The sequence below is a fragment of the Poecilia reticulata genome, chromosome 4, assembly GCF_904066995.2.
Source record: "Poecilia reticulata chromosome 4, P_reticulata-male-v2, whole genome shotgun sequence".
Classification (NCBI taxonomy): domain Eukaryota; kingdom Metazoa; phylum Chordata; class Actinopteri; order Cyprinodontiformes; family Poeciliidae; genus Poecilia; species Poecilia reticulata.
In genome coordinates this window covers 11,253,911-11,277,900 of record NC_088833.1, presented here as the reverse complement: position 1 = coordinate 11,277,900, position 23,990 = coordinate 11,253,911, and the positions used below count along the sequence as shown (strand labels likewise).

At 39.2% G+C, this 23,990-nt stretch overlaps 1 protein-coding gene across 1 annotated transcript; it reads left to right on the top strand.

Annotated features, from left to right (window-relative positions):
* Positions 1-346: 346 nt before the first annotated feature.
* Positions 347-23,013, top strand: igfbp3 (insulin-like growth factor binding protein 3). Its single transcript, XM_008406723.3, has 4 exons — positions 347-828; positions 3,739-3,986; positions 6,011-6,130; positions 19,256-23,013. The coding sequence occupies exons 1-4, from the start codon at positions 468-470 to the stop codon at positions 19,376-19,378; spliced, it is 852 nt and encodes a 283-aa protein (XP_008404945.1). The 5' UTR covers positions 347-467; the 3' UTR covers positions 19,379-23,013.
* The last annotated feature ends 977 nt before the right edge of the window (positions 23,014-23,990 follow it).

Genomic DNA, 23,990 nt, shown 5'->3' with positions numbered 1-23,990 from the left:
ATGCAAATTTAAAAATATGCATGCTTGTTTACCCTCCCGGAGTAGAAACACGTTTCACTGTAATTACAGTTGCAAGTTCTTTGGATCAGATAACATGATTATTTATTTTTTTTTTTTTCAAAATAGCTCAAAACTGTGAAGATCAATTTGTAAGAAAGAAACATTGTTTAGTTTCCCTGGACTGTATGAAAATGCTGTACATTCGCGCCTGAGAAAATGTACTGTTTGCGCAGCGCTCTCCAGAGTCTGAACGTAGCGGCTCTTCATGTAGGGGCTCTCCGCTTACATTATTCATACGGAGGAGGGTGTGACTTGCTGGCTCTTTTTCCGCCTGTATAAAGCGAGAAGTTTGCGCAAAAGAAAACACAGATGGAGAAGGCCAGTCGGCTCGCTGTGTCACAGAGAGTCACCTTAAGCCCGTGTGACAACTCCCATTCTGTCCCTTTGTGACAAGCTTAATCACTATAATGCCCGGTCTCTGCGCGCTTTGTCTCGCCGTCGCGCTGGCTGCGCTCGCCCGGCTCACCGGCTCTGTGGGGCCGGTGGTCCGATGTGAGCCGTGCGACGCCAGCGCGCTGCAGCAATGCAAACCGCTGCCGAAGGACTGCGCGGAGAGCGTGAGGGAGCCTGGCTGCGGCTGCTGCATGACGTGCGCCCTCGGCGAAGGACAGGCTTGTGGAGTGTACACTGCGCGCTGCGGCTCCGGCTTGACCTGCAAGCATCAGCCCGGGGAGAACCGTCCTTTGCAAGCTCTGTTGGAGGGACGAGGGGTATGCACCAGCGCAACAAAAAAACTCATCAGCTATCTTAAGCCGGCGCAAAAACAAGGTAGAATGTGGTGCTTTCCATTTGCGCATTTCATGGTTACTTTATTCCCAGTTTGTCTGTTTGGGTAATTCTGACAGGCGCCCTCTCCATGAGGCGCTGCTGTGACCGGGGCTGGGAGCTCCCTCTTTATGCAAACAGATTAAGTGCGTATAAGGTTGAGACTGATCTTCTTATAGGGTAAATGGCACAAGTAAACATGCGCAAAGGTGCTACGTTTGGCAACTATTGGTTGCATCAAGAAAACATTTTGAAAAAAACCGAGAGAGTCCCTGTTTAGACAATAAGAAGAAGTTTGTGTCGCTCTCCATGTGCGCATTTGTCGCAAATTATGAAATTTAAAATAATATACAAAACACCTTGGTTTGCGAGATTTTTCTTATTATAAAGCAACCAGTGCTCGTTTAAAGATGCTATCTTATTGTAATCTATTCATTTATTGCCCTAAAATTTGACACTGATAACACAGGTATGCCTTTACACTGAAAAATTTCACAAAATATTAAGTATGCAAAAAGTGGACTGAATAATAATAATAATAATAATAATAATAATAATAATAATAATAATAAAAGCTAACTCTACTTTATGTGTATTTGAGTCGATGTTATCACTGGATGCATCAAAATGAAGATGGTCCACTGCAATCAACTTTAGACAAGTACAGGGGCCTGAAGCTTTCAAGTCCTTTTCCAATTGGGCAGGATTCTGAAATAACTTAAACATATTTTGTTGTTGGCCCACATAACACCTTTGTAAGACAAATTTAATCAAATAAATCAGGAAACATCCTCAAGATTAAATGAACCTACTGCAAGTAACTCTAATCATTTGCTTAATGTCTGACATGATGTCATTGGAGGCAGGTGTGCTTAGACTCTTTTTCTGGGAGGATATATTTAATATAAAATGGTGCCATAATTTAGAAAACTGACCAGGGCACATTGTTCTATAGATGATAGACTATATATAATGAGTTAAACTGACTTCATGGAAATGTCTGACTTGTAGTATTTACGTTGTATCCACACATATGCATGCATGAAGATGACCTGGCTATTTCACCCCACCACCTAGTGGAGTATAACCCAACATTTAGGACTTTTCCTCTTTAATGCCCTAACTTATCTTCAACTCTTGAATTCTTGTGCACTGCTTGGACAAGAATGCAGCAGCTTCCCTTAGTCCAGGATGGGGGCCAGTGTAGTTCAGGTGTCTAGCAGTGAGTAGAATGACATGGGGGTTGGTTGGCCTATATAAACAAGCAACGCACACTCAAAAATCACAGCCCATTATCAATGAACTGTTTGCAAGCCTGCACAACACTGGGGGTGGGATCCTGTGCATGATGATTAGTGTGGATGCTGCTCAGACTGGTGAAATGGCACACATGCCACCTTCATGTGAAAACACACACTTGTGTGTTTAGGCACCTAGGTGCCCCTGTGTGTGCTTTCTGCTTGTGTATTTGGTTTGAACACGCAAACACTTGTAGAACTGTGTTGTACTTGAATTTTTTCTCTCTATTTTTTTAACCATTCTCAGCCTCAGTTTTAAAGAATTTCGAAATTCTTACATGAAAGGATATTATGCATAATGATGGCATTACAGTGTCTCCAAAGATGGAAATGGAGTTTTTTTTTTTTTAAAAAGATGTAGGTGGTCTTAAGCGCCCCTGTTGGTCAGATTATGCCATTGCAGCTTAGTGGTTTCCACCCCCATTGGTTCCCATTTCCAGAGCAGCTTCTCCTCCCAGACATTAAGAAGCTCCCCTGACCACAGTTTGTGCTGTTTACTCCTGTGCCAGTATACAAACAAATTGCGTAATGTGTTTATCCAAAATGCAAAAAGCTATAAAAGGTGATTTATTTTGATCATAAAAAAAATTATTCTGACTGGAGTCCTAAATTCTGTCCACATTATTGGCCATTGAAATTTTTTTTTTTTTTTTTTTCAGGGAAGTTGTTGTTGACATGTCATTTAGTTATTCCCAGTTCTTTTGACTGGAGCACCACTGCCTCGCAAATTGATCAGGTAGCCACAGAAAAAATGGAAGGGTGGATTGCCAGCCTGGCTGCCCACACGAGCTACACGCCCACATGCTTGTCCACCGCCCTCACCACAGCTCGCGCACACTAAATCTGCTTTGAGTTAGAAACAGTCTTCAGGGTTCTGGTGTGCTTTTCCATTGCCCACTTTACTGTGTGATGATGTGGTTGATCGGGGGGGCAGATCGTGGGTAGATTGGTGCACCCCACTTTTGGGAGGAGTACTTGAAGCCCCGTTTTTTATTTTACTCATCTTTAACATTTTAAAATGAAACCATCCCAGCCCAGTTACTTTTGATGTTCTCCCTCACTTTTCATCTTACATTTTTCCAATCTTCTCACACATGCTTTTTAATGTTTTCTTTCAATTTTTTTTGCTGTCTGTGCCCAGAAATTCTCAGATTTCTTTTTCCAGTTCCTCCTGTATCTCTTGCTCTTCATTATATGTAAATTTGTGAATACCATTTGTAATTCTGACAGACCCAAAAGGCACAAATCTAACTTTATTTTGTTTGATTCTAACAAGCCTTTATTACACAGCCAACAGTTCTCAGTTGGATTGGGAAGCTTAGCAGTAATATTTCCGTATTTGTGTAATTTACAGGATACAATCATAAAAGTTTGGCTTTGGTTAGGAGGTAAATGCAAAAAATGTTTTGGGGAAAATAAATTATTATAATTGGCTGCCTGATTTTCATTTTGAAACCACATGAGATGGAGCAAAATCTGGTCCAAATATGGCAAGTTTTTAAACACGCTTGAGCTTTGTAATAAATCACATAACTCTTTCCATATATCTGTATACTGTGCCAAAAGAGAGAACTGGCACCAATTTCACAGCTCTAATTTAAATTCGTCTTTGCAGAAAATGCAGGAAATCAGGTGGACGATGGCGCCAATGTGACCGTGACCGTGACGGTCGTGCCTGCTGAGGCAACTGTGAACTGCGGGCACAGCCCAGGGTCAATGAACACTAGGCCTCCTCTGCACAACACACTTATCCAGAAGGCTGAAAATAGGAAGACGCAGAGCTACAAGGTGGAACCTGTGTCAGGAGGAGTCAGTAAGGACATGCACAACTTCTCCCTGGAGAACAAGAGGGAGACTGAGTATGTAAGTCACACCCAGAGGCAATGAGACTTTCTGTGGTAAAATCTGTGTTTGGGATGATAGAAACATAGACAGAAGTAATTAAAAATTAGCTCTGTGGTAAATGTGGGTTCGGCACAGCTCATTAGACAACACATCACATTGTAACGCACACCTACAAAACGTTACCTCACTGTTTAAGTGTGCTTCACGTGCCTTTTCAGATGAATACCTACTTTCAAGACGAATGCAGATTAACATCAAGAAAAGCAAATTATGGCCCAATTTGGACTTCATTCTGTTGACCAGAGATGGCTATCTAGATTATTTGATTTCCAAAATGATGCCATGTCTTTTTTTTAAAGCATTTTCAAAAACATTGTTAGTTTTCATTTCGCAGTGGTTTTGTAAAAAGGTCCATCAAGTTCTTACTAAATATTGCAAATATTTGATGTTCTCAGATGTTTTCCTGCCAATTTGAATGAGTTCTTTTGTCTACAAGAAAATACAGCAAAAAAACAAGAACAAAAAATCATTTTCCAGATGTGTAGAGTCAGGAGTTTAAGGAGTCAGCAAATCTTTTTAGGCTACAAACAAGGTTTAGACAGGGCACTATATTGAACTGCATTCTACAATTTTCAGATTTGTCTTGGTTAAAAAAAAAACAACAATAACGAAAAAAATCTGCTGGAGCATATGTCAAGTGAAGTGATGATCATCTTATGCTTCCTGATGATTTCCCGGGTTTTTAGTAAGACGACATAGAAAAGACCTATTTAATAGAAACAATTTTAGCATCGATCAGAAAGGTCAACCAACAATATCTTCTAGTATTTCTGCATAAACTACATTTGGGCAAAACATATAGACAGGAAGGGTTTTTTTATGGTTTTCCTCTAAATTGAAACAAAGACAAAGATGTCCAGTACATGGAAGTCTTTTTTTTTTGATGATCTGACAGCTACTTTACTGCTGTTCAAGTTGCCCTGAACCTCTAATGCCATGCATTTCTCCTGGTTTGCCGTAATGCTTTGGTTTTTGTAACAAAGGCATTGCCATAACTTCATAGACTTTAATAACATATTAAAGCTAATATGTTATTGTATGTGTGGACATCTTTCCATTTGTTGGTGTTTTGGTCATCTTTTGTATATCCTGACTGTGTCTCAGTTTTTGTCTGTTTACTTATCAGAAAAATGATCACAGTCTCAGGGATCTGGATGAGGTGGTCTGTGTAAGCCTCTTTGATGTCCATGGAGCATGGAAATTTACTGCCCATAGACTAGAGAGCTGCAAACTGTCTTCAGGCGCTCCCGGTGTTGTATTTAATAGAGCAAAGCTTCTTTGTTGAAAACCCCTATCACTATGCATGTATTTATTTACAGCTAAGTTTTTTCCACAGTTGCACAAGTAGAAAAGCTTAAAGACATCTGGGGACAAAAATGTGTTGCAGATTAATTTTACAGAAGAACTGATGTTTTATGAATGAACAAAGTAAAAGAGGGTCACTGTGATACCTTGGCCATTTGCAATAGGAGACAATTTGTGCCACTGTCAACACGTAGGTGGTATGCATGGAGAACTTGATGCATGTGCTGTAAAAAACAAAAACATACAAACAATGCCAAACAATGCCAAACACTGCGGCGCTCTGCAATTTGTGGATGAAAGTCCACAGACTAACTTTATGTTCTTTACTGATGTTTAGGTACAATTACGTTTGATTACAAATATTTTGAAGCTGTAGGTACCACTTTTTTTCAAAGCTGGTATCTCATTTTGGGGCATGACCTCTTTAACCCGGACCCACCAGAAAGTTCATTTCTGCAAGACAATGAGTACCTACACAGACTTCCCAGTTCAAACTAAGAAATTAGGATGTTTTATGCATGAAAGAACAGGACCAGGATTAAGCCATAGACATAGGTCAATTTTCATTGTTTATTGCTCAACACAAACTCTCAAATTTGTGAAAGTATTCCCAATATTCTCTGTGCCTCCAACCTCTTTGCAATCTCTTTATGATGGCGTGTTTGCTGCGTTGTTAGGGGCCGTGCCGACGGGAGATAGACAGCATCATGAACAGCCTGAAGATCAACAACGTGCTCAACCCTAGAGGCTTCCGCCTTCCTAACTGTGACAAAAAGGGCTTCTACAAGAAAAAACAGGTGAGTGGCTCTCCCTGCTGTTTCATCTACGCTTTTTCTGTTACACACCAAACTCTCTCGTGCATGCACACACACACTCTGACACACACCTGCGGACATGCAAATAAACCCACCACATGCCTGAACACTTCCAAAGAATCTTCAAAGACTCATCCCAACCACCCACACATGCACAATCCCCCCTTTTTTTGCTGCTCAGGTTGCCTTGACAGCCACATCAACACTATATTATCAGAATGGCTAATAACCATGTATTACTCCGGTAAATGCACTGCAGCCGTCTGACTCATGCCTCACAGGAAATGAAGTCGGTCAGGTGTGTTTGTGGGTGTGTGTTGTGGGAGCGTGTGGGGGGTAGGGATGTAAGAATGTGGTCTGGGTGTGTGTGTGTGGCGCGGTGGATGTGGCAGCAGGGGAGTGTATGTATGGCGCTTGTTTGATGGCGGTAGTTTTTGGTGGGGGTGCCGTTGGTGAGGTAAAGAAAACAAACAGGCCGTCACTGGTTTAGATTTTCTTGTCTGTGGAGCAGCAAACCGAGGCCACCCATGGCCAGCTCATTTAAAAGACGAGAGAAAAAAAAAAATCAAACGAGAGAAAGAAGCAAGAATGCGAAATTTTGTTGGAGGACAATTGACTGAAACTCCTTGAGGAAATGTGGTGCATGAAGGCAGGTGGGGCAAATAAATACCAACATCTAATTTTATGAGGATGCATTCCACAGAGCCCATTCCAACAAACACATGAGTCACCAAAAACACGCATTATAACTCAGAGTTCAACTCAAGATGTGACAAAGTTCTAAATAACACCCTGGATCCTAACCCCAGTCCTCGCGGCTCCAAACCAGTGGTTTTAATCAAGCAGTCAAACTTCTGTTTGATTATCTAGTTTTCTAATACTCATCAAAAGATTTCATTGGAGATCTTTGGAGGAAGATATCCAATGAAACATTTAATGACTAGCCAAAGCAGATAGACATTTTGGTTAACCACAAGGTTTTCTTCCTGTCCAAAACCAGCGTTTTGGATATCTGAGATTATTGGAAAGACAAGTGGTTGGCTCTTTTCCCAGTCATGTACTCAGCTTTGAGTTCTAGAACTTCACAGGGAAATGTTCCTCCTAATAAAAACAAACATTGATCATACTTGGGGCAGATTTAGGTCTAAATCTGGTTCTGGTCTGCTCTGCATCCCCAGAACCAGAACCAGACGAGGAGAAGCAGCATTCAGTTTCTACGCACCACAGATTTGGAACAAACTTCCAGAAAACTGTAAAACAGCTGAAACACTGGGTGCCTTTAAATCTCAACTTAAAACCCACCTGTTTAGAGTTGCTTATGGCTAAATTAGGGTTAGAGTGCGGGTTTTGATGTCTTCCATGTTTTTATGTCTTTAATGTTTTTAATTTTTTTTTTTTTTTTTTTTTTTTTTTTTTTTTTTTTTTTTTTTTTTTTTTTTCTTCTTTCTTTTATGTATGGGGAAGAAAGTGAAAAATGAGGGTGGAAAACGATGAAAATTAAAGTGGAATGGAAATGGAATGGAACCAGTTAAAGTCCGCGGGAGGGCAGACTCCTCTAACTATAAGTTAGTTAAATTCTGTGTGGGACGGCGGCGTCCTCTGGTAAGGGAGTTTTTTTTTTATTTTTTTATTTTTATTTGTTTTTTAATTTTCTCTCTTTCTCACTGTTTATTTCTGTTTTTGTTTTGGTTGTGTAAAGCGCTTTGAGATGCCTTGCTGCTGAAATGTGCTATACAAATAAAATTTGATTGATTGATTGATTGATTAAAGTAATTTTAACATTCTGGAGCCAATTTGAATCTGTGATGGCAAAGAAACCCTCCTGACTCCTCACCAAAAACAAATTGTCAACATATGAGTGGAAGTGTCCAACATAGTTAGTCAGAATTATAAGGTCTGATTAGTTTACTACTAATAGGATTTTTTTATTGATTACTGAGAAAGGTAGAAATAAAATCATGCATATGCTGATGAAAAACCATCAGTATGCTTTCTAAGGATGAGGGATACTGCAAAGTCAGTGGCTCATTAGCAACAGCGGAGTTTCCTTGTATAGATGTTTTAACACTTTTTTTAAACCAATATCATCAACTCTCTTTCACTGTATGATACTATAATGATATAGGATCCAGAAATTGCTTGTTGCTCTAATTCTACAGATTGATAATGTTCATTATGCTGATGTCAGATAACTTTTCAGTAAGCTTTGTCCTTTGTGACCCTTTGCTGATTCGTTTGCTTTCTTTTGGCTCACAAAAATAGATTCGTAAAGATCTAGAAAAGATTTTCCCCACTAAAAAAATGTTAATGTTTCTTTTTTTTTTTTTTGTAGTTTGGACAAATGGCAGTCTTCACATCTGATTGTGAATAGAAAGATTGAAAATCGAGATCTATTTTGACAATTCAGGACAATTTAAATGTCTTACAGAAAGCCATTACTATGTATTTTTCTGATTGTGGTGCAAATTTCACCAGTAAAAGTGTCGGTTCTGCTGTAAGGGTGTGTTAGGCTGAGGACAGTAGTGTGCCTGGTCTCATCGTCCTTTTGTCAGAGGAGCAGGCGTGTGTTGTGTTGAATCCATCCGAGGGGATGTGCCTTCACGGTGTGTTGCAGAGATTTATGACCGGAAACTTAGTGAAGAGGAGACCGTGTGAACGTCTAGGGTGACAATGCTGTGAAAAGAAGGGAGCAGGAGAGTTGGGGGTGGGGATGAGTGCGAGATTGAACACATGATTTACAGTACCATTTCTCCCTCTGTAACCTACAATCTTTTAAAAGAATTAAGTCCCAGTATGGCTGCTGAAAGGTGTCTGGTTTCATCTTTCATTTCTTCTGAGAACTAGATGGCGATCTGACTACTTCCAGGAAAAATGAATCACCAGGAGCCAAAAAGCATAACCCCCAGTCGACTTAGGCTCCCATTTGTTTTTACTGCTTCTAATTATATTCAGGGATCAGGCACTATTGTGTGTAGGCCTTTCATTTCTGTAGTATAGGACAACACTGGTACCATTGGAAAATAATCCTCCATTTTAATGGATTTCTCACCGTACTCATAATTTTATTACCAGATAAGCCAGTCTTCCACAAATTGTTTAAACAGGTTGGAAATGTCCTCTGCAAGGGCACTACAGCTTTCACATAGTATTTTTTTTTTCCACTCAAGTATTGTAGAAACGACCCAATGAGGACATTACTTGATCTCATAGTACGCTATTTAGACACTAGACTCGCCTTGACATGCTGGATCTTGAAAATTAAAGAAAAACTAATGGCATAATTTCCTATTTGATTAATTCACCAAATAAGGACTTGACCACTTGGGGGAATGCAAATGATTCACAGGTAATTCCCAAATTGCCAGTCAATGTTTTAATATCATAAAAAAAAATCAACAAGCAGTTTGGAAAGATTACTAACTTAGTCATAATGGAAAATGCCTCACTGTTAGTCCCAGTATGACAAGCACATTAAAAGCCACACACACACAGAAGTTGATGTTCCACAAAAATACACTCAATTTCCTCCCATTTATTCCAATTGAAACGTATTTTTCCAATGTGCAAGCTGGCATGGCAAGATAGTAGTCAGTTTGACAATATCAGTTATTTACAGTCCTAGTAGAGATGTGTAATTCGCCATGTTTTTTAATGGAATAAATATGATGTGACACAGAAGTCTACTCTTGGGGAAATAAAGAGCTCATGCCATGGAATTAAGCCAAATAGGTATTGACCTTCCCAACTGAGAAAATGTCTAAAAAAACATATCTATTCACTTACACTTGTGGCACTAGTAATTTTGTTTAAAACACACATCTCCCAATAATTGCTATAAACAGCTAGAAATAACAAAGAGGTGGCTTTATTACATCCCTTGGTTGACTTAGTAAAGCTGGATTCCCGTTGCTCTTATTATACATTTCAATCTGGAAATTTCTTCTAATTCACATAAAATTAGAAAATCTTCCAAAAAATAGTCAAAACCATGATTGTTAGATGAAGAAGCAACCCCACTCATGAAGTCTCAATCTTTGCTTATTAGTTATGTAAAGATCAGACATGAGAAAGTTGCAGACATGTAAGCGAGGTTTTCTGTTAGCTGGTAATATGAGTGGCCTGTAAGAAAAGAAGTCAAGCAGCGCAGACCGTCTCTCAGCTACAACACATAGAAACCTATTTTTAGCTGCAGTTATATGAATTGGCTCCATATCCCAGCTCAGGCCCTACATGAACCAACACTGACCCACTCATTACACCCCTCAAAGCCTCACTCTCTCTTTCTCTTATTCATCATTCCACACACACCCATCATTACCCCCCTTTGTGCCTTGCCTACAGTCATGCACCAGCCTTTTGTTCTTCCTGCTGGCTCCATCATTCCGTCCATCCTGCCCTTCCGCCCACCTGGCTTTTCCTTCCTTGTTTGGCCAAGAATCACCCTGCCGAGGGTTGTGAATGGGACGGCAGTGTCTGCGTGTACTCTGCTAGAGTTAAGTGTGTGTGTCTGAGAGGAAGAGGAGGAGAAGGAGGAGGCGGTGGGTTAAGGATGTGAGCCAGGTGCCAGTGTACTCTTCTGCTTCTTCCTTCACTGGGTGCTGGCAGTGCCAGGCCCATAAGGGTTGACTTATTGAGCGTGACTCAGAAGGATCTGTATAAACGTACTCACTGACCACAATGGCTTTATAATAACTGACCAACTTTCAGAGACCCAGACATCTATTTTCACTCTGTCTCTCTGCTTGGTTCTGTTCCCTTCCCAAATTTCAAATCCAGATCTTCTTCCGACTCCTCCTAAACAAAGTCTGTTTTCCTCAAGTCAATGTTGCATAATGTACAAAGCAGATTTGAGGGTTTTTTTTGCAGCCTGCGTGATATACATTTGTGAAGATGTCAGTATTATTCTCTACAATATGAATCTAAACTTAGTTATCCTAATGAACATCAAATCCAAAAAAAACTATTCTCAGTATCACAAAAGATAATAATATACAATGGGAGGAAGCGCTTAAGCCAGATCACAGTCATTTCGTTACACTTTACGAGAACATAATGTGGCATCAATGTAGCACAGCTGTCATTTATACCAGCTGCTTGTGACGTGTAACACTCACTGTGGTTCCCCCTCCTAAACAATAACTGTCACTGCTGAAAGATCAAGTACTGCCACTCTTAAAATACTGCGTGAGTGAAAGGCACACAACAAATACACTGATATGCTCATGCAGGCTCAGCTCAGTTAATACATCTACCAATTTGTACCCAAATTCATACCCACATGTTGCCTCTTGGTCTCTTTCTATTTCCATTTTGACCCTGTAAACAGATCATTTTGTAGTTATTTGATGCTTCTATTTTTATTTCTTAGCATTCTTTAATAATAATGGAGAAAGAAAATCATGAAAATTCTCAAATATTGTGTAAACGATCAGAGTATATTATTTTGTGCTTTTCTTTCAATTGATTGCACTGCTTACACTGTTCAAATCAGTCGTCTCCGATTAAGCATGACAGAATATGACCCCCAGTCAAGCCTAAACCAATTTGCTAAATGTTTTAATAATCACAGAAAACGTTTCTTACTTTATTCAAATTCAAAAGTTTACCTAAAGTAAGAGTTTTACTTTTAAACAATTTGGGAAAGCATAGATAATAATAGTATATTATTAGCCTATAAGCTTCTTGAAGGATAATAACATTTGAGTTAAGTGTAGGCACATCCACCTCAAACCTGCTGCTTCCTGTGACCTTATCGAAAAGGTCATCAAACATAATGAAAAGGAGCTAAGATATCAAGAAGATAACTGTGGTCTCCACAAATTTGGTTCTTCCTTTGGTTTAACTTTTCCAAACCTGAAATGCCACATTCATCTGTTTAAACAGTTACATGCAAATATTACCAGCTTGGGATTGTCCCGTCTCCATAAAGTTCAGAAAACAATTTGTTCCATTCTAGAGATACATAAATTATTGGGTTAAATGTGTTTTAATCCAAAGCAGAAGACTTGGTGAAGATGCTGGTGGAGGATGGTTAGAAAGTGTATTAAGGTGAAGACTCCAGCAACAATTGAAGTACAAAGAAACAACTTTATTTGTTGACTAACGTGTTTTGGCTTGTGGCGTTCATCAGGGTCATTCAAGGAAGGCCAAAAGCACGCCCATGCATGCACCTAAAAAAAGAGTTTATAGTATGAAGATTTGTAAATGGTAGTTTGTGTTTAAGAAAGGGAACCAGTTGCATGGTTCTTACTTGTGTCACGTCCACATACTCATTCAGTAATACAGATATGAGTGCAGTTTTTTTTTCTCTTTTTGAATCATAAAATCGTTCAATTGTTCTACAAAGCGACATAACGTACATTGTTTACCGTGCAACCCTTTTTTTTTCCTGCAAGTGCTGAGTAGCGTTACTCTTGCTAAGCAATTTGCAATGTGTCATTATCTGTAGATAAGTTTGGCCAGAATACAAAGAAGCACAAAAGTGTTATGGGGAAGGTATTGAATTGGAAAAAAAAGCTAAACTTAGTCAGGGGGTTAAAAAAAAAGAACGGACTAGAAAATCAGTTGAATGAGTAGAACAGGGATAATTGGCAAGGATATGACTACAGACAGTATTTAAATCCAGCACAGCTGATTATTGGAACCAGAATCAGATGAGTGTAATAAGTTGAACAGCTGCATAGGGAGATGAACTGGGGAGCTTATTGAAAAGTGAACATTAGAAAACATAATAAATACTCAGATCAAAACCAAACTGAAAGTCCAAGGATAATGACAGTAGATTTAATCATAGCATCCAATTTGGAAATTTAATTTAATTATGTCGTTTGATATGTCAAAAACTAATTACTTGAGTTTTTAAATAATTTTACCCATGAAATAACAAGAATGTAAAATAATTACAAGGGAACACTGAAATAAATATAAAACTTTTACTGGATTGTTATTTTCACTTCTTCCTGCAAGTAGCCACAAAGAGTCATTATGTCCCCTCAAGACAAAACCCTGTTTGGAAACGCTGTGGGTATTTATGCTGGTAAATGAGAAGCATCCTATGCATACTTACTGTCTTCATTCAGCTTGAGAAAAATCTATCAACACCATCAAACTCTAAGCACATATGACTATTCTGATCTGGTTACTCATTTAATGCCTCAGAGGTGATTTTTTTTGTCACATCCTCCTTATCACATTTGTTTTGCGCCATACAAACTCTAGCAAGTAATATGTAGTCTCTGTTTTAACATTTATGTACATTATGTGTTTGCTTAAAAAAAAGAATCCTGGACTTCATGTCTTTCAGATTTTTTTTTTTTTTTTTTTTAGAAAAAGCAATATCCCGCAGCTACTGCCAATGCATTTCCAAACACATGCACAGATGCACCTTCTTTTACACAAATACACACGCCCCTATGCCTACAAACACACACCTTGCAGTTTATGAGCTTGTGTTTATCCTGTGGTCGAACCAGGCTCTTTTTAATGTCCGTGAAGCCCAGCGGCGCTGCCATTAGTTATAAAGACCGGCGTCACAAGAGCACGCTTTCATACGCACAACACATGCATACACGTCTCATAAAGGCAGCATTATGAATGAGCAGCATGTATGTTTTTTTTTCTAGTGACAGCCATGTTGGACCACGCAGCACCAGGAGCGTGAGGAGTACAGAGCACAAGGGTTTAACCTACCCTCGGTTTGGACTCTGTGGTGGAGTGTGCTGAGATCATAGGATAAATGGGTGTTCGTCCCCCCAAAATCTTATTGACTATCAGTTTTCATTTAAAATTATGGAAAAAAAGCTGCCTTTCTATTGCATTGTAAGTCTCCACAAATTATGCCTTGGTTGATATTTATGCTGATCAACAAAACTTAAAATTGCTTGAAACAATTCGAACAAAATGTGTTAACATGCTTTTGTGCGTTTTAAAGTCTCTGTGACTCACTTTTTTCTTAATGCAAGATCAAACAGCTGACTTTACTATAGTAAGGTTTCTGATTTAAATGTTTGAGGCATATTTAAATAATCACAGTGATAAAAGATTGTAGAGACCTCTCAAATGTTTGAAAAAGTAAAACTGAGAGCTTCATTTGTTCCCTAAATTGGCACATGAAGCACTTGACCATTCCTCGGAAAGTTAAGAATGAAACTTTATCAAAGCGGTCCATGGAAGAAGGTTCTGGGTTCTAATATAAGTTGAATGGAGCTTAAATTTTCTTACATACACAGTTTTTTCCTCAAAGTACTCTGGTTTTCTCTTTGCACCCTGAAAACATACATTAGTGTGCCCGTTTCTTGTAGTTGACAAGAAATAATTAGCAACAAAGCAGAAAATTGATAGAAATGCCATCAAATTTTACTTTGGAGAGTGATGAACCCGTGAAGCCATTTCAAAGAATTTTCTATTGTATTTCAGTTTATTTCAGTGTATTCAGTTCATATTTTAATTAAACACACTTTGCTGGTGTAGTTTACCTGTAAAAGCTGTTGTTTTAAAATCTGTGCAGATATTTCCAGTTGGCTAATATAACAGACTGCATTTCAGTTTGAGATTACACTGATGTGTTGGTTAAACTGGCTGGTATTGGACTGGTTCAATCCACAGCTTCTCAGCAATGTTTTCTCCACTTGTTGCTTGGTCAGAAAATTGTAGTCAAAAAGTTTTCAGTCTCAGTTTTCTTATACCAGTCTGATAAGGCTTAGAAGTTAGAGATATGAGGCAGGTAGCTACAGTTTGGGTGCTTTTGCTGGAGTCAGGAGTCATGGATTATCACAGTAAAATCAAATAATATGGACACTTACATTGAATATAGTTTCAAAAGACTATTTAATTTTATTTAGACTTATTTAGAAATCTAATGTTCATTGTGGATTAGTATTATTATTCAGATCAGGATTTTGATCATATTATTTCAATTTTTATTTTTATTTCATGAATTTATGTTATGGTGGATGTGTTTCAACCTGAAATATTTTGTTTTTGGTCATAACCGATCTTTATTTTCATTTTGTGACTTTAACGCTTCCTTGATTTTAAATGGCTCCGTTAATGTTTGCGGATAATTAGCACTTACTTTGGATAATGAGGAATAACATAGTTAGTCTCATTATTAGCATAGCAGCATAACTTTTAATCCAGGTGCATGCTGCCACATTGATATGATTTTGAAGACATTTTCTTTAAACTTAAATCAGTTGGAAGAACACATTGTATTTTTCCAAAATATAAAAATACACCTCAGAAATTTAATAATTACACAGTACATTAGTATTAATTTGTTTGTGTGTGTGTGTAATAAAGCAGTAAATAAAGAATTGCTTGAGATGACTGCTAATACCTCACCAATTAAAGAAAGACTGAGCAGAAATTCAAAGGTAGCCAAGCAACAGGGGAATGCACACGTGCACATTTTGCTCTTCCACTCCCTTCCACCTTTCTCTTGGCTTTTCAACCCTTTTGTGCACACACACACACCCACACACACACACACGCACGCATACACAACACAACACAACACAGACACACACATACTCTCCCTCCATGCTCATGAAGGAGTCTATCATCATTTACCAGAGCACAGGAACACAATGTTAAGCTTGTCTCTCCAGTCTCGTCTGCTGGGTCAAGGCTAAAATAGAAGCTGTCTACAGAATTAGACGATGGCACAGTGAGAGGGAGGAGTGCAGAGCAAGAAAAGGCAGAAAAAGTGAGAATAAGACAGTTAAAGAGGAGGGCAATTGTTAGGAAGAGAAAAGTTTTCTGTAAAAACAAATAATAATAATCTGCTGAAGATGCTGGTGTGTAAGAAGGCACCATTTTGAGAGGCGTACTTGCTCCCCAGACTGCTGCAGTAGTTCTTGGTGAGGTATTTTAATAGGCCTGTGTCTCTATAAAGCTGCCTTTGATCATGCACTTAGGCTGCACTGAACGCCGGAAACAGACACCTGGTCACACTCTAAAGCTCGTCTGTCTGCCTGCCTGAAAGTACGAGGAGACTTTGTGCCAATTCATGACTCAAATTTAGGGGCGTTTTCATATGGACCAAACAAACATACATGTAGAAAAGTTTCTTGTTGATGGAATCTTGTCATTTCTTCACATGTGGCGCCATTACTCATAACTCATTACTCAAAACAAATAGACTACTCATCCTTAATAGCTGTTTAATTTCCACATACTTTAAAGGCCACTCATCATGTAAAGGGCAATTTGCTATACAAAGCTTCTTATTTGTCCCTAAAATCTAAATGCCAATATAATCTCTAACATGAAAATGACACCATTAAGCTATAACAGTCAGTAGACGGTTAGATGGGTCCACTGCTTTTCCAAATGAACTCATATTTTCTTTTTCTTTTTGTACATCTGGCTTGTTTCTGTTGCTTCACCTTCATATTGAAGCCAGAAGTTCAGTTGACCGTATGTGCTATCAATACTTATTAAGATGCATTTAATTTTTTTTTCCGTGTAACACTGTGGCGTTAGAGAGTTTCCACTCAGTTTTGATTGTTTTAAGATCCATTTTATGTTTGTTAAAGATATTGGAATATGACACAGCTGTGTAAGCTTGTTTAGGAAGACTGACGCCTCTTTTAATTTTAAATCCATCCATATATCCATCAATCTATCCACCTATATACATTCATCCATGAAAAGAGTTTTGATTTTTGCATTTTTGCAGGTTTGCTATTTCAAGCCTGACCCATGTATGAGGATCCATTTTGAATTCATCGTGAACACTGGTGTTTATTTGCTAAATAAAAAATAGCAAAACCTACATTGAGAGTTGCAGAATCATGCATCATATTTTGATATAAAAGTGTAGGATATTTTGGAAGGACATTTTTCTGTGGCTGATTCTGCTGGGGATTAATTTTTCTACCAAAACTGTCCTGAATTACACATACACCCAGTCTCAGCTGAATAGTACTGCCTTTTATCGAATACTGTTACTAGTTCCTGATAAAACTCCGTGCTGGCTGGTCTCCTTCCCGTACAGTAGGAGATTGCAAGAGGAATAAAGTGAGTCAAGGTTTACCCTGACTTGACTGATCGAGTCACTTCAAGTGCAACGCAAATGGATCTCATAAAGTTGCCACCCTACAAAGCTTGGCCCCCTGTGGGACATCTGATATTACTGCATACATGTGTGTGAGCAGGTGGGAGGTATGTCTGCGCGCAGTCCACAGAAATCATGTTTGTGTGCAGCCTACATGTTTGCTGGTGCATGTTTATGTGAGCCCACGTGTACACGCAGGGAATAATCAGCTCCAGATGAGATTTGAGTATCTGCCAGCTTCCCAGAATAGCAGCGCTGCCTTCCCTGCAGCCCTCCGACTGGCCTTGACAAATATTTTAGCAACTTCATGTTTACCTTCACACTCGAGGGTTCTCACCCCCTCACTCCCAGACCCTCTCGATCAGAATTAATCTGCTCTCCACCGAGTAAACTCCTCAGCAGAGCCTAAGTCGGACAAACTCTGCAGTGCGCCGGCCTCATATAGATGCCTGAGTGAAGCTCCCCCGCTCTCTGCTCCAAAAAATTCATTCCCGTATCTATCAGCAAGCACGCAGCTGCATCGCCTGTGCTGTTTATCTCTAAAAGTTCCCGCACATAAAAATTCACAGACAGTCACAGGCAGCAAGGCATTCCACTCACCGTGATCGATGGGATGTTTGCCTTTTTGGAGCTCTGGCGAGGCGTGACAGCTGAAAAGCGTCATAAAAAAGAAGGGAGTCTGAATTAATATAAAACATTTCTGCACATATCTAACAATTTCTCACTGTGCCTGAGAGAGAGAGGAAAGTATATTTCTCCAATTTTCACAGTGCCTTACGAAAGTGTACATACCACTTGACATTTTTCACATTTTGCCAACTACCAGCACAAACTTTAATGTGCTTTTATGAGATGGAACACAAAGCAGTGAGTTATTGAGGATGCGGGGAAAGAATGGATGCGACTGATTTTGTGCAAAATACAAATATGAAAGGTGTCGAGTGCATTTAAGATTGTCTCTGAAATCCAGTGCAACCAACTGCAAACAGTCCATCTATGCAATTTAATCCCAGTGTAAATGCAGCTGCTCTGTGAGGGCCTTAAAAGGTTTGCTAGAGAAAATCCCACACTTCAAATTTCTAAGAGTGCTGTACAATAAAGTACAACATAAAGTTAAAGACGTTTGGCCAAACCTAAGCATTACAAGCATTAGAACCGGCGCATCATTACTCAGAGGGGTTGCGAAGAGACATGTAGTACCTCTGGAGGAGCTGCATAGCTCCACAGCTTGGTGTTATTACAGTTATTAGCTGTACTCTCCAGATCCTGACATTAATGAGTGAGTGGCAAGATGAAAACCATAAGAAGACACATTTAAAGCTTGCCACAAGCTATCTAAGGGACACAGCAAACATGTGGAAGAAGGTGTTCTGGTCATATGAGACCAATATTGAACTTTTTGACCTACATGCAAACACTATGTGTGGTGGAAGTCTAAGTCTGAATATCCCACTGAACCCACTATTCCAATGGAGAAACACGCTGGTGGCACCATCCTACAGCAGATGTTTTTTTCTTCAGCAGGAACAGGCGAACATTAATGGGGAACTGGATAGAGTTGAACACCAACCAATTTAGGAAGAAAACCCTGTTGAAATATGGGCAAATACTCAGCCAGAGCTCCAGCTGAATCATTGGGTCAAAGCATATCCATGTGTTAAAAGAGCCCAGTCAAAGTCTAGACCAAGGATCCCCACTGAGGCCTGGATTTTAGGAATCTTGGTCTAGATCATGGAAAACTGAAATTAGTGGCAATATTTTTCGAAAGTTATTTATTTGTTCAAGGACACTTTCCATTTGCAAAGAGAAATGGGCAAAACTTTAAGCTTAAAATTCTAATAAAATCTGCTGAAGCTTCTGGTAATGTGACAAAACGTAAAACAGAAGTTGAGCTTCTGTGAATGCTTTTGCAAAGTACAGTAACTTGTCACTATGAGGTAAAAATAACTGTCTTCTCATCTGGTTTTGTGAGAACAACCAAACAGTTTGATAACATTTCTAATTTTCCCATGTTTGTTTTTCTTTCTTTTTTTTTTTCTTTTTTTCAGTGTCGTCCATCCAAAGGCAGGAACCGGGGCTTCTGTTGGTGCGTGGACAAATACGGGCAGCCTCTCCCAGGCTACGATGACAAGCAGGGCAAGACAAAGTGCTATCACCTGGAGAGTAAATGAGGGAAGGACAGATGAGACAACCCATGGATGGAGAGAAAGAGGGGACAGAGAGAGAGAGGAAAACAGCACAAAAAAGTCGAAAAAAAAATGGAACGAAAGAAATAAGGGAAAGGGAACGAGGACCTGTTTTTGCTCTTGCATGTAGATTGATGTAAACATTTGAAGGAACTTTGGACCTTTTGTTTTAGGTCCCATTTCAGGGGTGGGGGGAGTACAAGGATTAGGGAGAGGGTAGGGGGTGGAGCACGGTCTCCTGTCCTTTACAGCTACCTGTCCTATACTTAGGGAACCTCCATCCTTTCTTTAAAATATGTATAAAAAAACAGTTAAGCTGAGACAGAATGGGAGGAAAGAATAAATCCTATCATCTGCACTATTTTTAAAGGGGGAGAGGAAGGAGGGACTTTCCCACTTACTTTAAAGAGGACTTGTTTATGACTGTGACCCTGCGCCCCCCTCTAAGAAAGTCACACCAACGCCGATCTATCATGTGTGTGTTTGTTGTAAGTGTGTAACCGCGAGGTTTGTTTGTCTTTTAATCCGTGAGCGCCTGCATAACTTACGTTTTCACAGCTGCCTGTCTGTGCAAGATGGTGTGTGAGAGCATGCTTTCCCAAAACAGCTTCCCTTCCTTCGACCCTGCTCCATCAAGCAATGCAGAAAAAGACAACACCTTCTGGCTCAGGGTCCATTTAGTAGTGCAAGGTGTATGGAATGGCAGAGGTTTTTTTTTTTTTTTATTTAGCACGTTGACCTCCTTTCTTTGCTGCCTTTTTGCTGTTTGTCACTGATGTGCAGGGTAGATGGATTGAAAGCAAACTGCAGTTAAAGTGCCTTAAAATCTTTAACACCTCCTTTGTCCTTCTTAATTGAAAGAGACAAGTTATGTTTCAAATGTTAAGACTTGAGAAGTCTTGAGAAGACTTGAGAGCATCCAATGCACAATACATTTCTAGATTTTGATCATCGTTTTAGAGCAAATGGGTAAATCAGCATAACTTCTTGCAGAGATCCAAGGCACCACATTCTCTATTTAACCAGATTTTGAAGAAAGGTTTTTAAAAATACCACCCCAGCCTGACTGATGGATGTTTGCTGAATTGAAAAGCCGTCCAAGCTAACCTCATAGGTTCTCATGAGTGCATTTAAAAGCTAGTTTGCTCACTTGAAATTTTCTGGAACATCTGATTTGAGGTGGTTTTCTAGTAGAAGCAGTGCAATCTACTTAAAATCTGCTTGCATGTTTACAAACACGACATTAATTTTTCACCCCCGCGTTCTCCCATGTTCCGTGTTCATCCTTCTCTCACATCGTTCTTGCAGCTCTGAGGTTCTCTAGTCCTTAATCACATGCCATTGTCCTCAGCTTGCCCTCTTTCTGTGTATGTGCCTGATCCTGATCCCTTTTACCACACCTCTTCCTCTCTTAGTGGTGCAACATGGTGTTTGCTTGTTTCAGTTTTTTTTTTTCTTTACGGGTCAAGTCAGGTGTGACCGTTTTGCTCTGCCACAGGTGCCAGCTGCCCCCTATGCTTCAAGCACAAGCACTTATAGCACTTTAGCTGCCCCGCTGCTACGCAGCTCTAGACAATTGGACCTATCTGCGTCTGCGTACCTTTCCATGGCGGTAATGCCAAATTTAACAGCGTGTTATAAGAAAACAATAATATTCCATTGAGACAAAGAAATGAAAGTAAATTTATACAATTCAGCTCCATTTCTGTGCAAAAGCTTTACATCATATCTTTTTTTTAATTTAACTTGCAGGCTGTCAGACTTTCATGTAATCTTTTAAAGTGTGTTTGATCAGCAGTTCTGGTGGCTTTGTAAGACCTTTCTCATGGCTTTTAAAAACATTTTCTTTGAAATTCAACTCAACTGTCCAGTCCTTTTACCTCACCTTGACAGTATACTGTGCATCTTATTTTGGGAAATAGTTACTACTAGTTAGTACTAACTAGTAGTGACCTGTACTGGTTAGTTATAACCTGTACTGTTTTAACACCAGAGGACCATTAAAGGTATTTAAGGACCCTTTTGCATTTGATCCATTCTTAAGCAGTTTTCATTTTAATATTAGAATTATGAAAGATCAGTAAAGTTACATGAATGCTTCCCAGCCCACATGTGTGATTTTATGAATAACACATAAAACATGCTGAAAAGAATTGCTAAAAGTCTATTTTGGTCATCAATTCATAAAATTTGCAAGAAAGATTTTTCTGCTCTTTTTGTAGCTCAGAATTAAACTGAGTTTTGGTTCAGTGAAATGGATACACCTCTGTTTGAGAAGTGTCTCTGTGGACAAAGTCCAAAGAAAATCTGTCTAAATGCCGCTCACTGTCTTTTACAGTCAACATAACCCAATCATAACTCTCTAACTTGCAATATGACCAAATTAGCCTACGGAAAAACCTTCAGATACATTTAGAAAGCCTTGAGAAATTAATCTAAGCCACTTTAGCAGCATTGCAAGAAAGTCTTTCTGCTTGGAAGTAAACTATGAAGTAAAGAATGGTTGTTTAAAACTTTTGGACTGTAGTGGAAACCAGGTCTACTGGCAACAAACATAAACAACCCCATTGGAGTTTTTCCATTCAGTGCATCTATTTTTTTTTTTCTCCTTTGTTTTTATTGTTGACGCTTTTGTTTCTTTGAGAAAATGCTCGTGTGATCGCATGCCAAGAAATCTCCACAAGGTGGACACAGCACCAAAAATGCATTCACACACATGGCAGGGGGTCTTACAGAGGCAGTGCGGTCCTCTCCGTGGGGCTTCCTGCCCCATGCTCTCCCATATCCTGTGCACAGACTTGAAATGTGGAGAGACGGCCGAAGAGAGCCTGCCCAGTAGCTCTGTAGCACCACATCAACTTAACACACTCAGATGGCGGCAACTTACAACCAGCCTATTGGTGCTAAATCCCATCTATTCAAAGACTTGATTTAAGGGGAGGAACAAACAGAACACATTTAAGCTATTCCCTCCCTAATATTTGTACGTGTGTCTTTTTATATATTATTATTTTTATTGTTATTTTTAGTAATATTTCCTGGCCAGCTACATGTCTGACTGGACATCATGTACAGTACGTAAAAATAAAAATTATTTATCTATGAAAGAATTATAAGCTGATCCAAAATTGGTTTTCTTATGAAGAATTCAGTGACTCACCGATTGCACAGCACAGTCTATATGATTCAGTGTATTTTTGGGGACTATAATCACTAATGAATGTTTTCTTCTTAAAGAACCATTTCCTTCTTCTGTTGCTAACCTCCACTCCCTCTCAGTGTGGCATTCAGGCCATCCATGTTCACCAGCCCTTAAGGACAGTGAACCTCTCACAACATCACTTCCCTCCATGCACACCCAGCCATCCCGCCTCCGCCAGTCAGCGCAGAACCAGGGTCACATTTCTGTTCTGTCACATTTTATTCAGTTTTCAAATCAGCTTCTTAAAGCTGAAGCTCTCTCTGTTCACGGGTATTGTAATGTTTTATTCAAGCTTCTCGTGGTACAAGCTAAAAATCACAAAGCTATTTTTTTTTCCAAGAGAGGAAATGATTTTGAATCAAAATATACTTTGTATTTAATGTCATTTTTTAAATAAAAAATGAACACATTTTAAAAAGTTTGACTATGATGTTTTGCTTTGTCTCTTTTGTGACGTGCACCGATGATCGTCTAAGCACCACCCACATGCAATAACATCCCAGGTGAAAATGTGTAAAAACCCGAAAGTAGATCAGAATTATATAGTAGTACTATAATCTCACACCAAAATCATTTAAAAATTGGGATACATTTATTTATTTGACCCCCCCAAAAAATGTTAGATGCCAATAGTAAGTTTGTAAGTTTGTTTGGAAGTTTGTATGTTAATATGTTTGGAAATATGACATATTCAAATTCAGAGATGTTTCAAGGTGATTGAAATGTACTTTTGTATGACTAGCCACTGGCTGAAAAGCTAAAAGCTTAAAGCTTTTTTTTTTACTGCAGGGTACTGCAGGGTACTGCAGGGTAACAAGGTACTGTTTGCTCAGAAGCCATTACTGGAACAACAATTCTGAAAAATGTGAACTATTCCTTTAATTAATGCAGGGAATCAGGACAAAAATTTGCTCCGGGGAAGCAATCAAGCTTCCTTCTGGGGTGGAATGTGTCAATACAGATGAAGCAAAGGTTGAATTTGTAAAGAACAAAAATAAATCTGGTGGTGCCAGGCAGGCTGGCAGTGGGCATGAGAGGTTGAGGCAAATTCCTGTGCCCAACCAAGGCAAACAGAGCGGGTCAAAAGGCAGTGCTGAGCCGGCTAAAGTTAGACAAGCACCTCCACTTTAGATCTCTGTGATAACAAAACAGACTACAGACAGGGTAACGTGATCTTGGAAAGCATTAAGCCATGAATGTTAGAGCTTTTGTGATTATTTCCACAATTATAGTACCTTGGAAAACTATTCATCCAATTTGAACTCACACATTTTTCCAGATTATAGACAAAAACTTAAATGTAATTTTTAAAAATTATTTTTACAAATAATTGTCAGAAAAGTTCACAGCTACATTTATTCTGGGGTATGTCTCTATCAACTTTCACATCCAGAG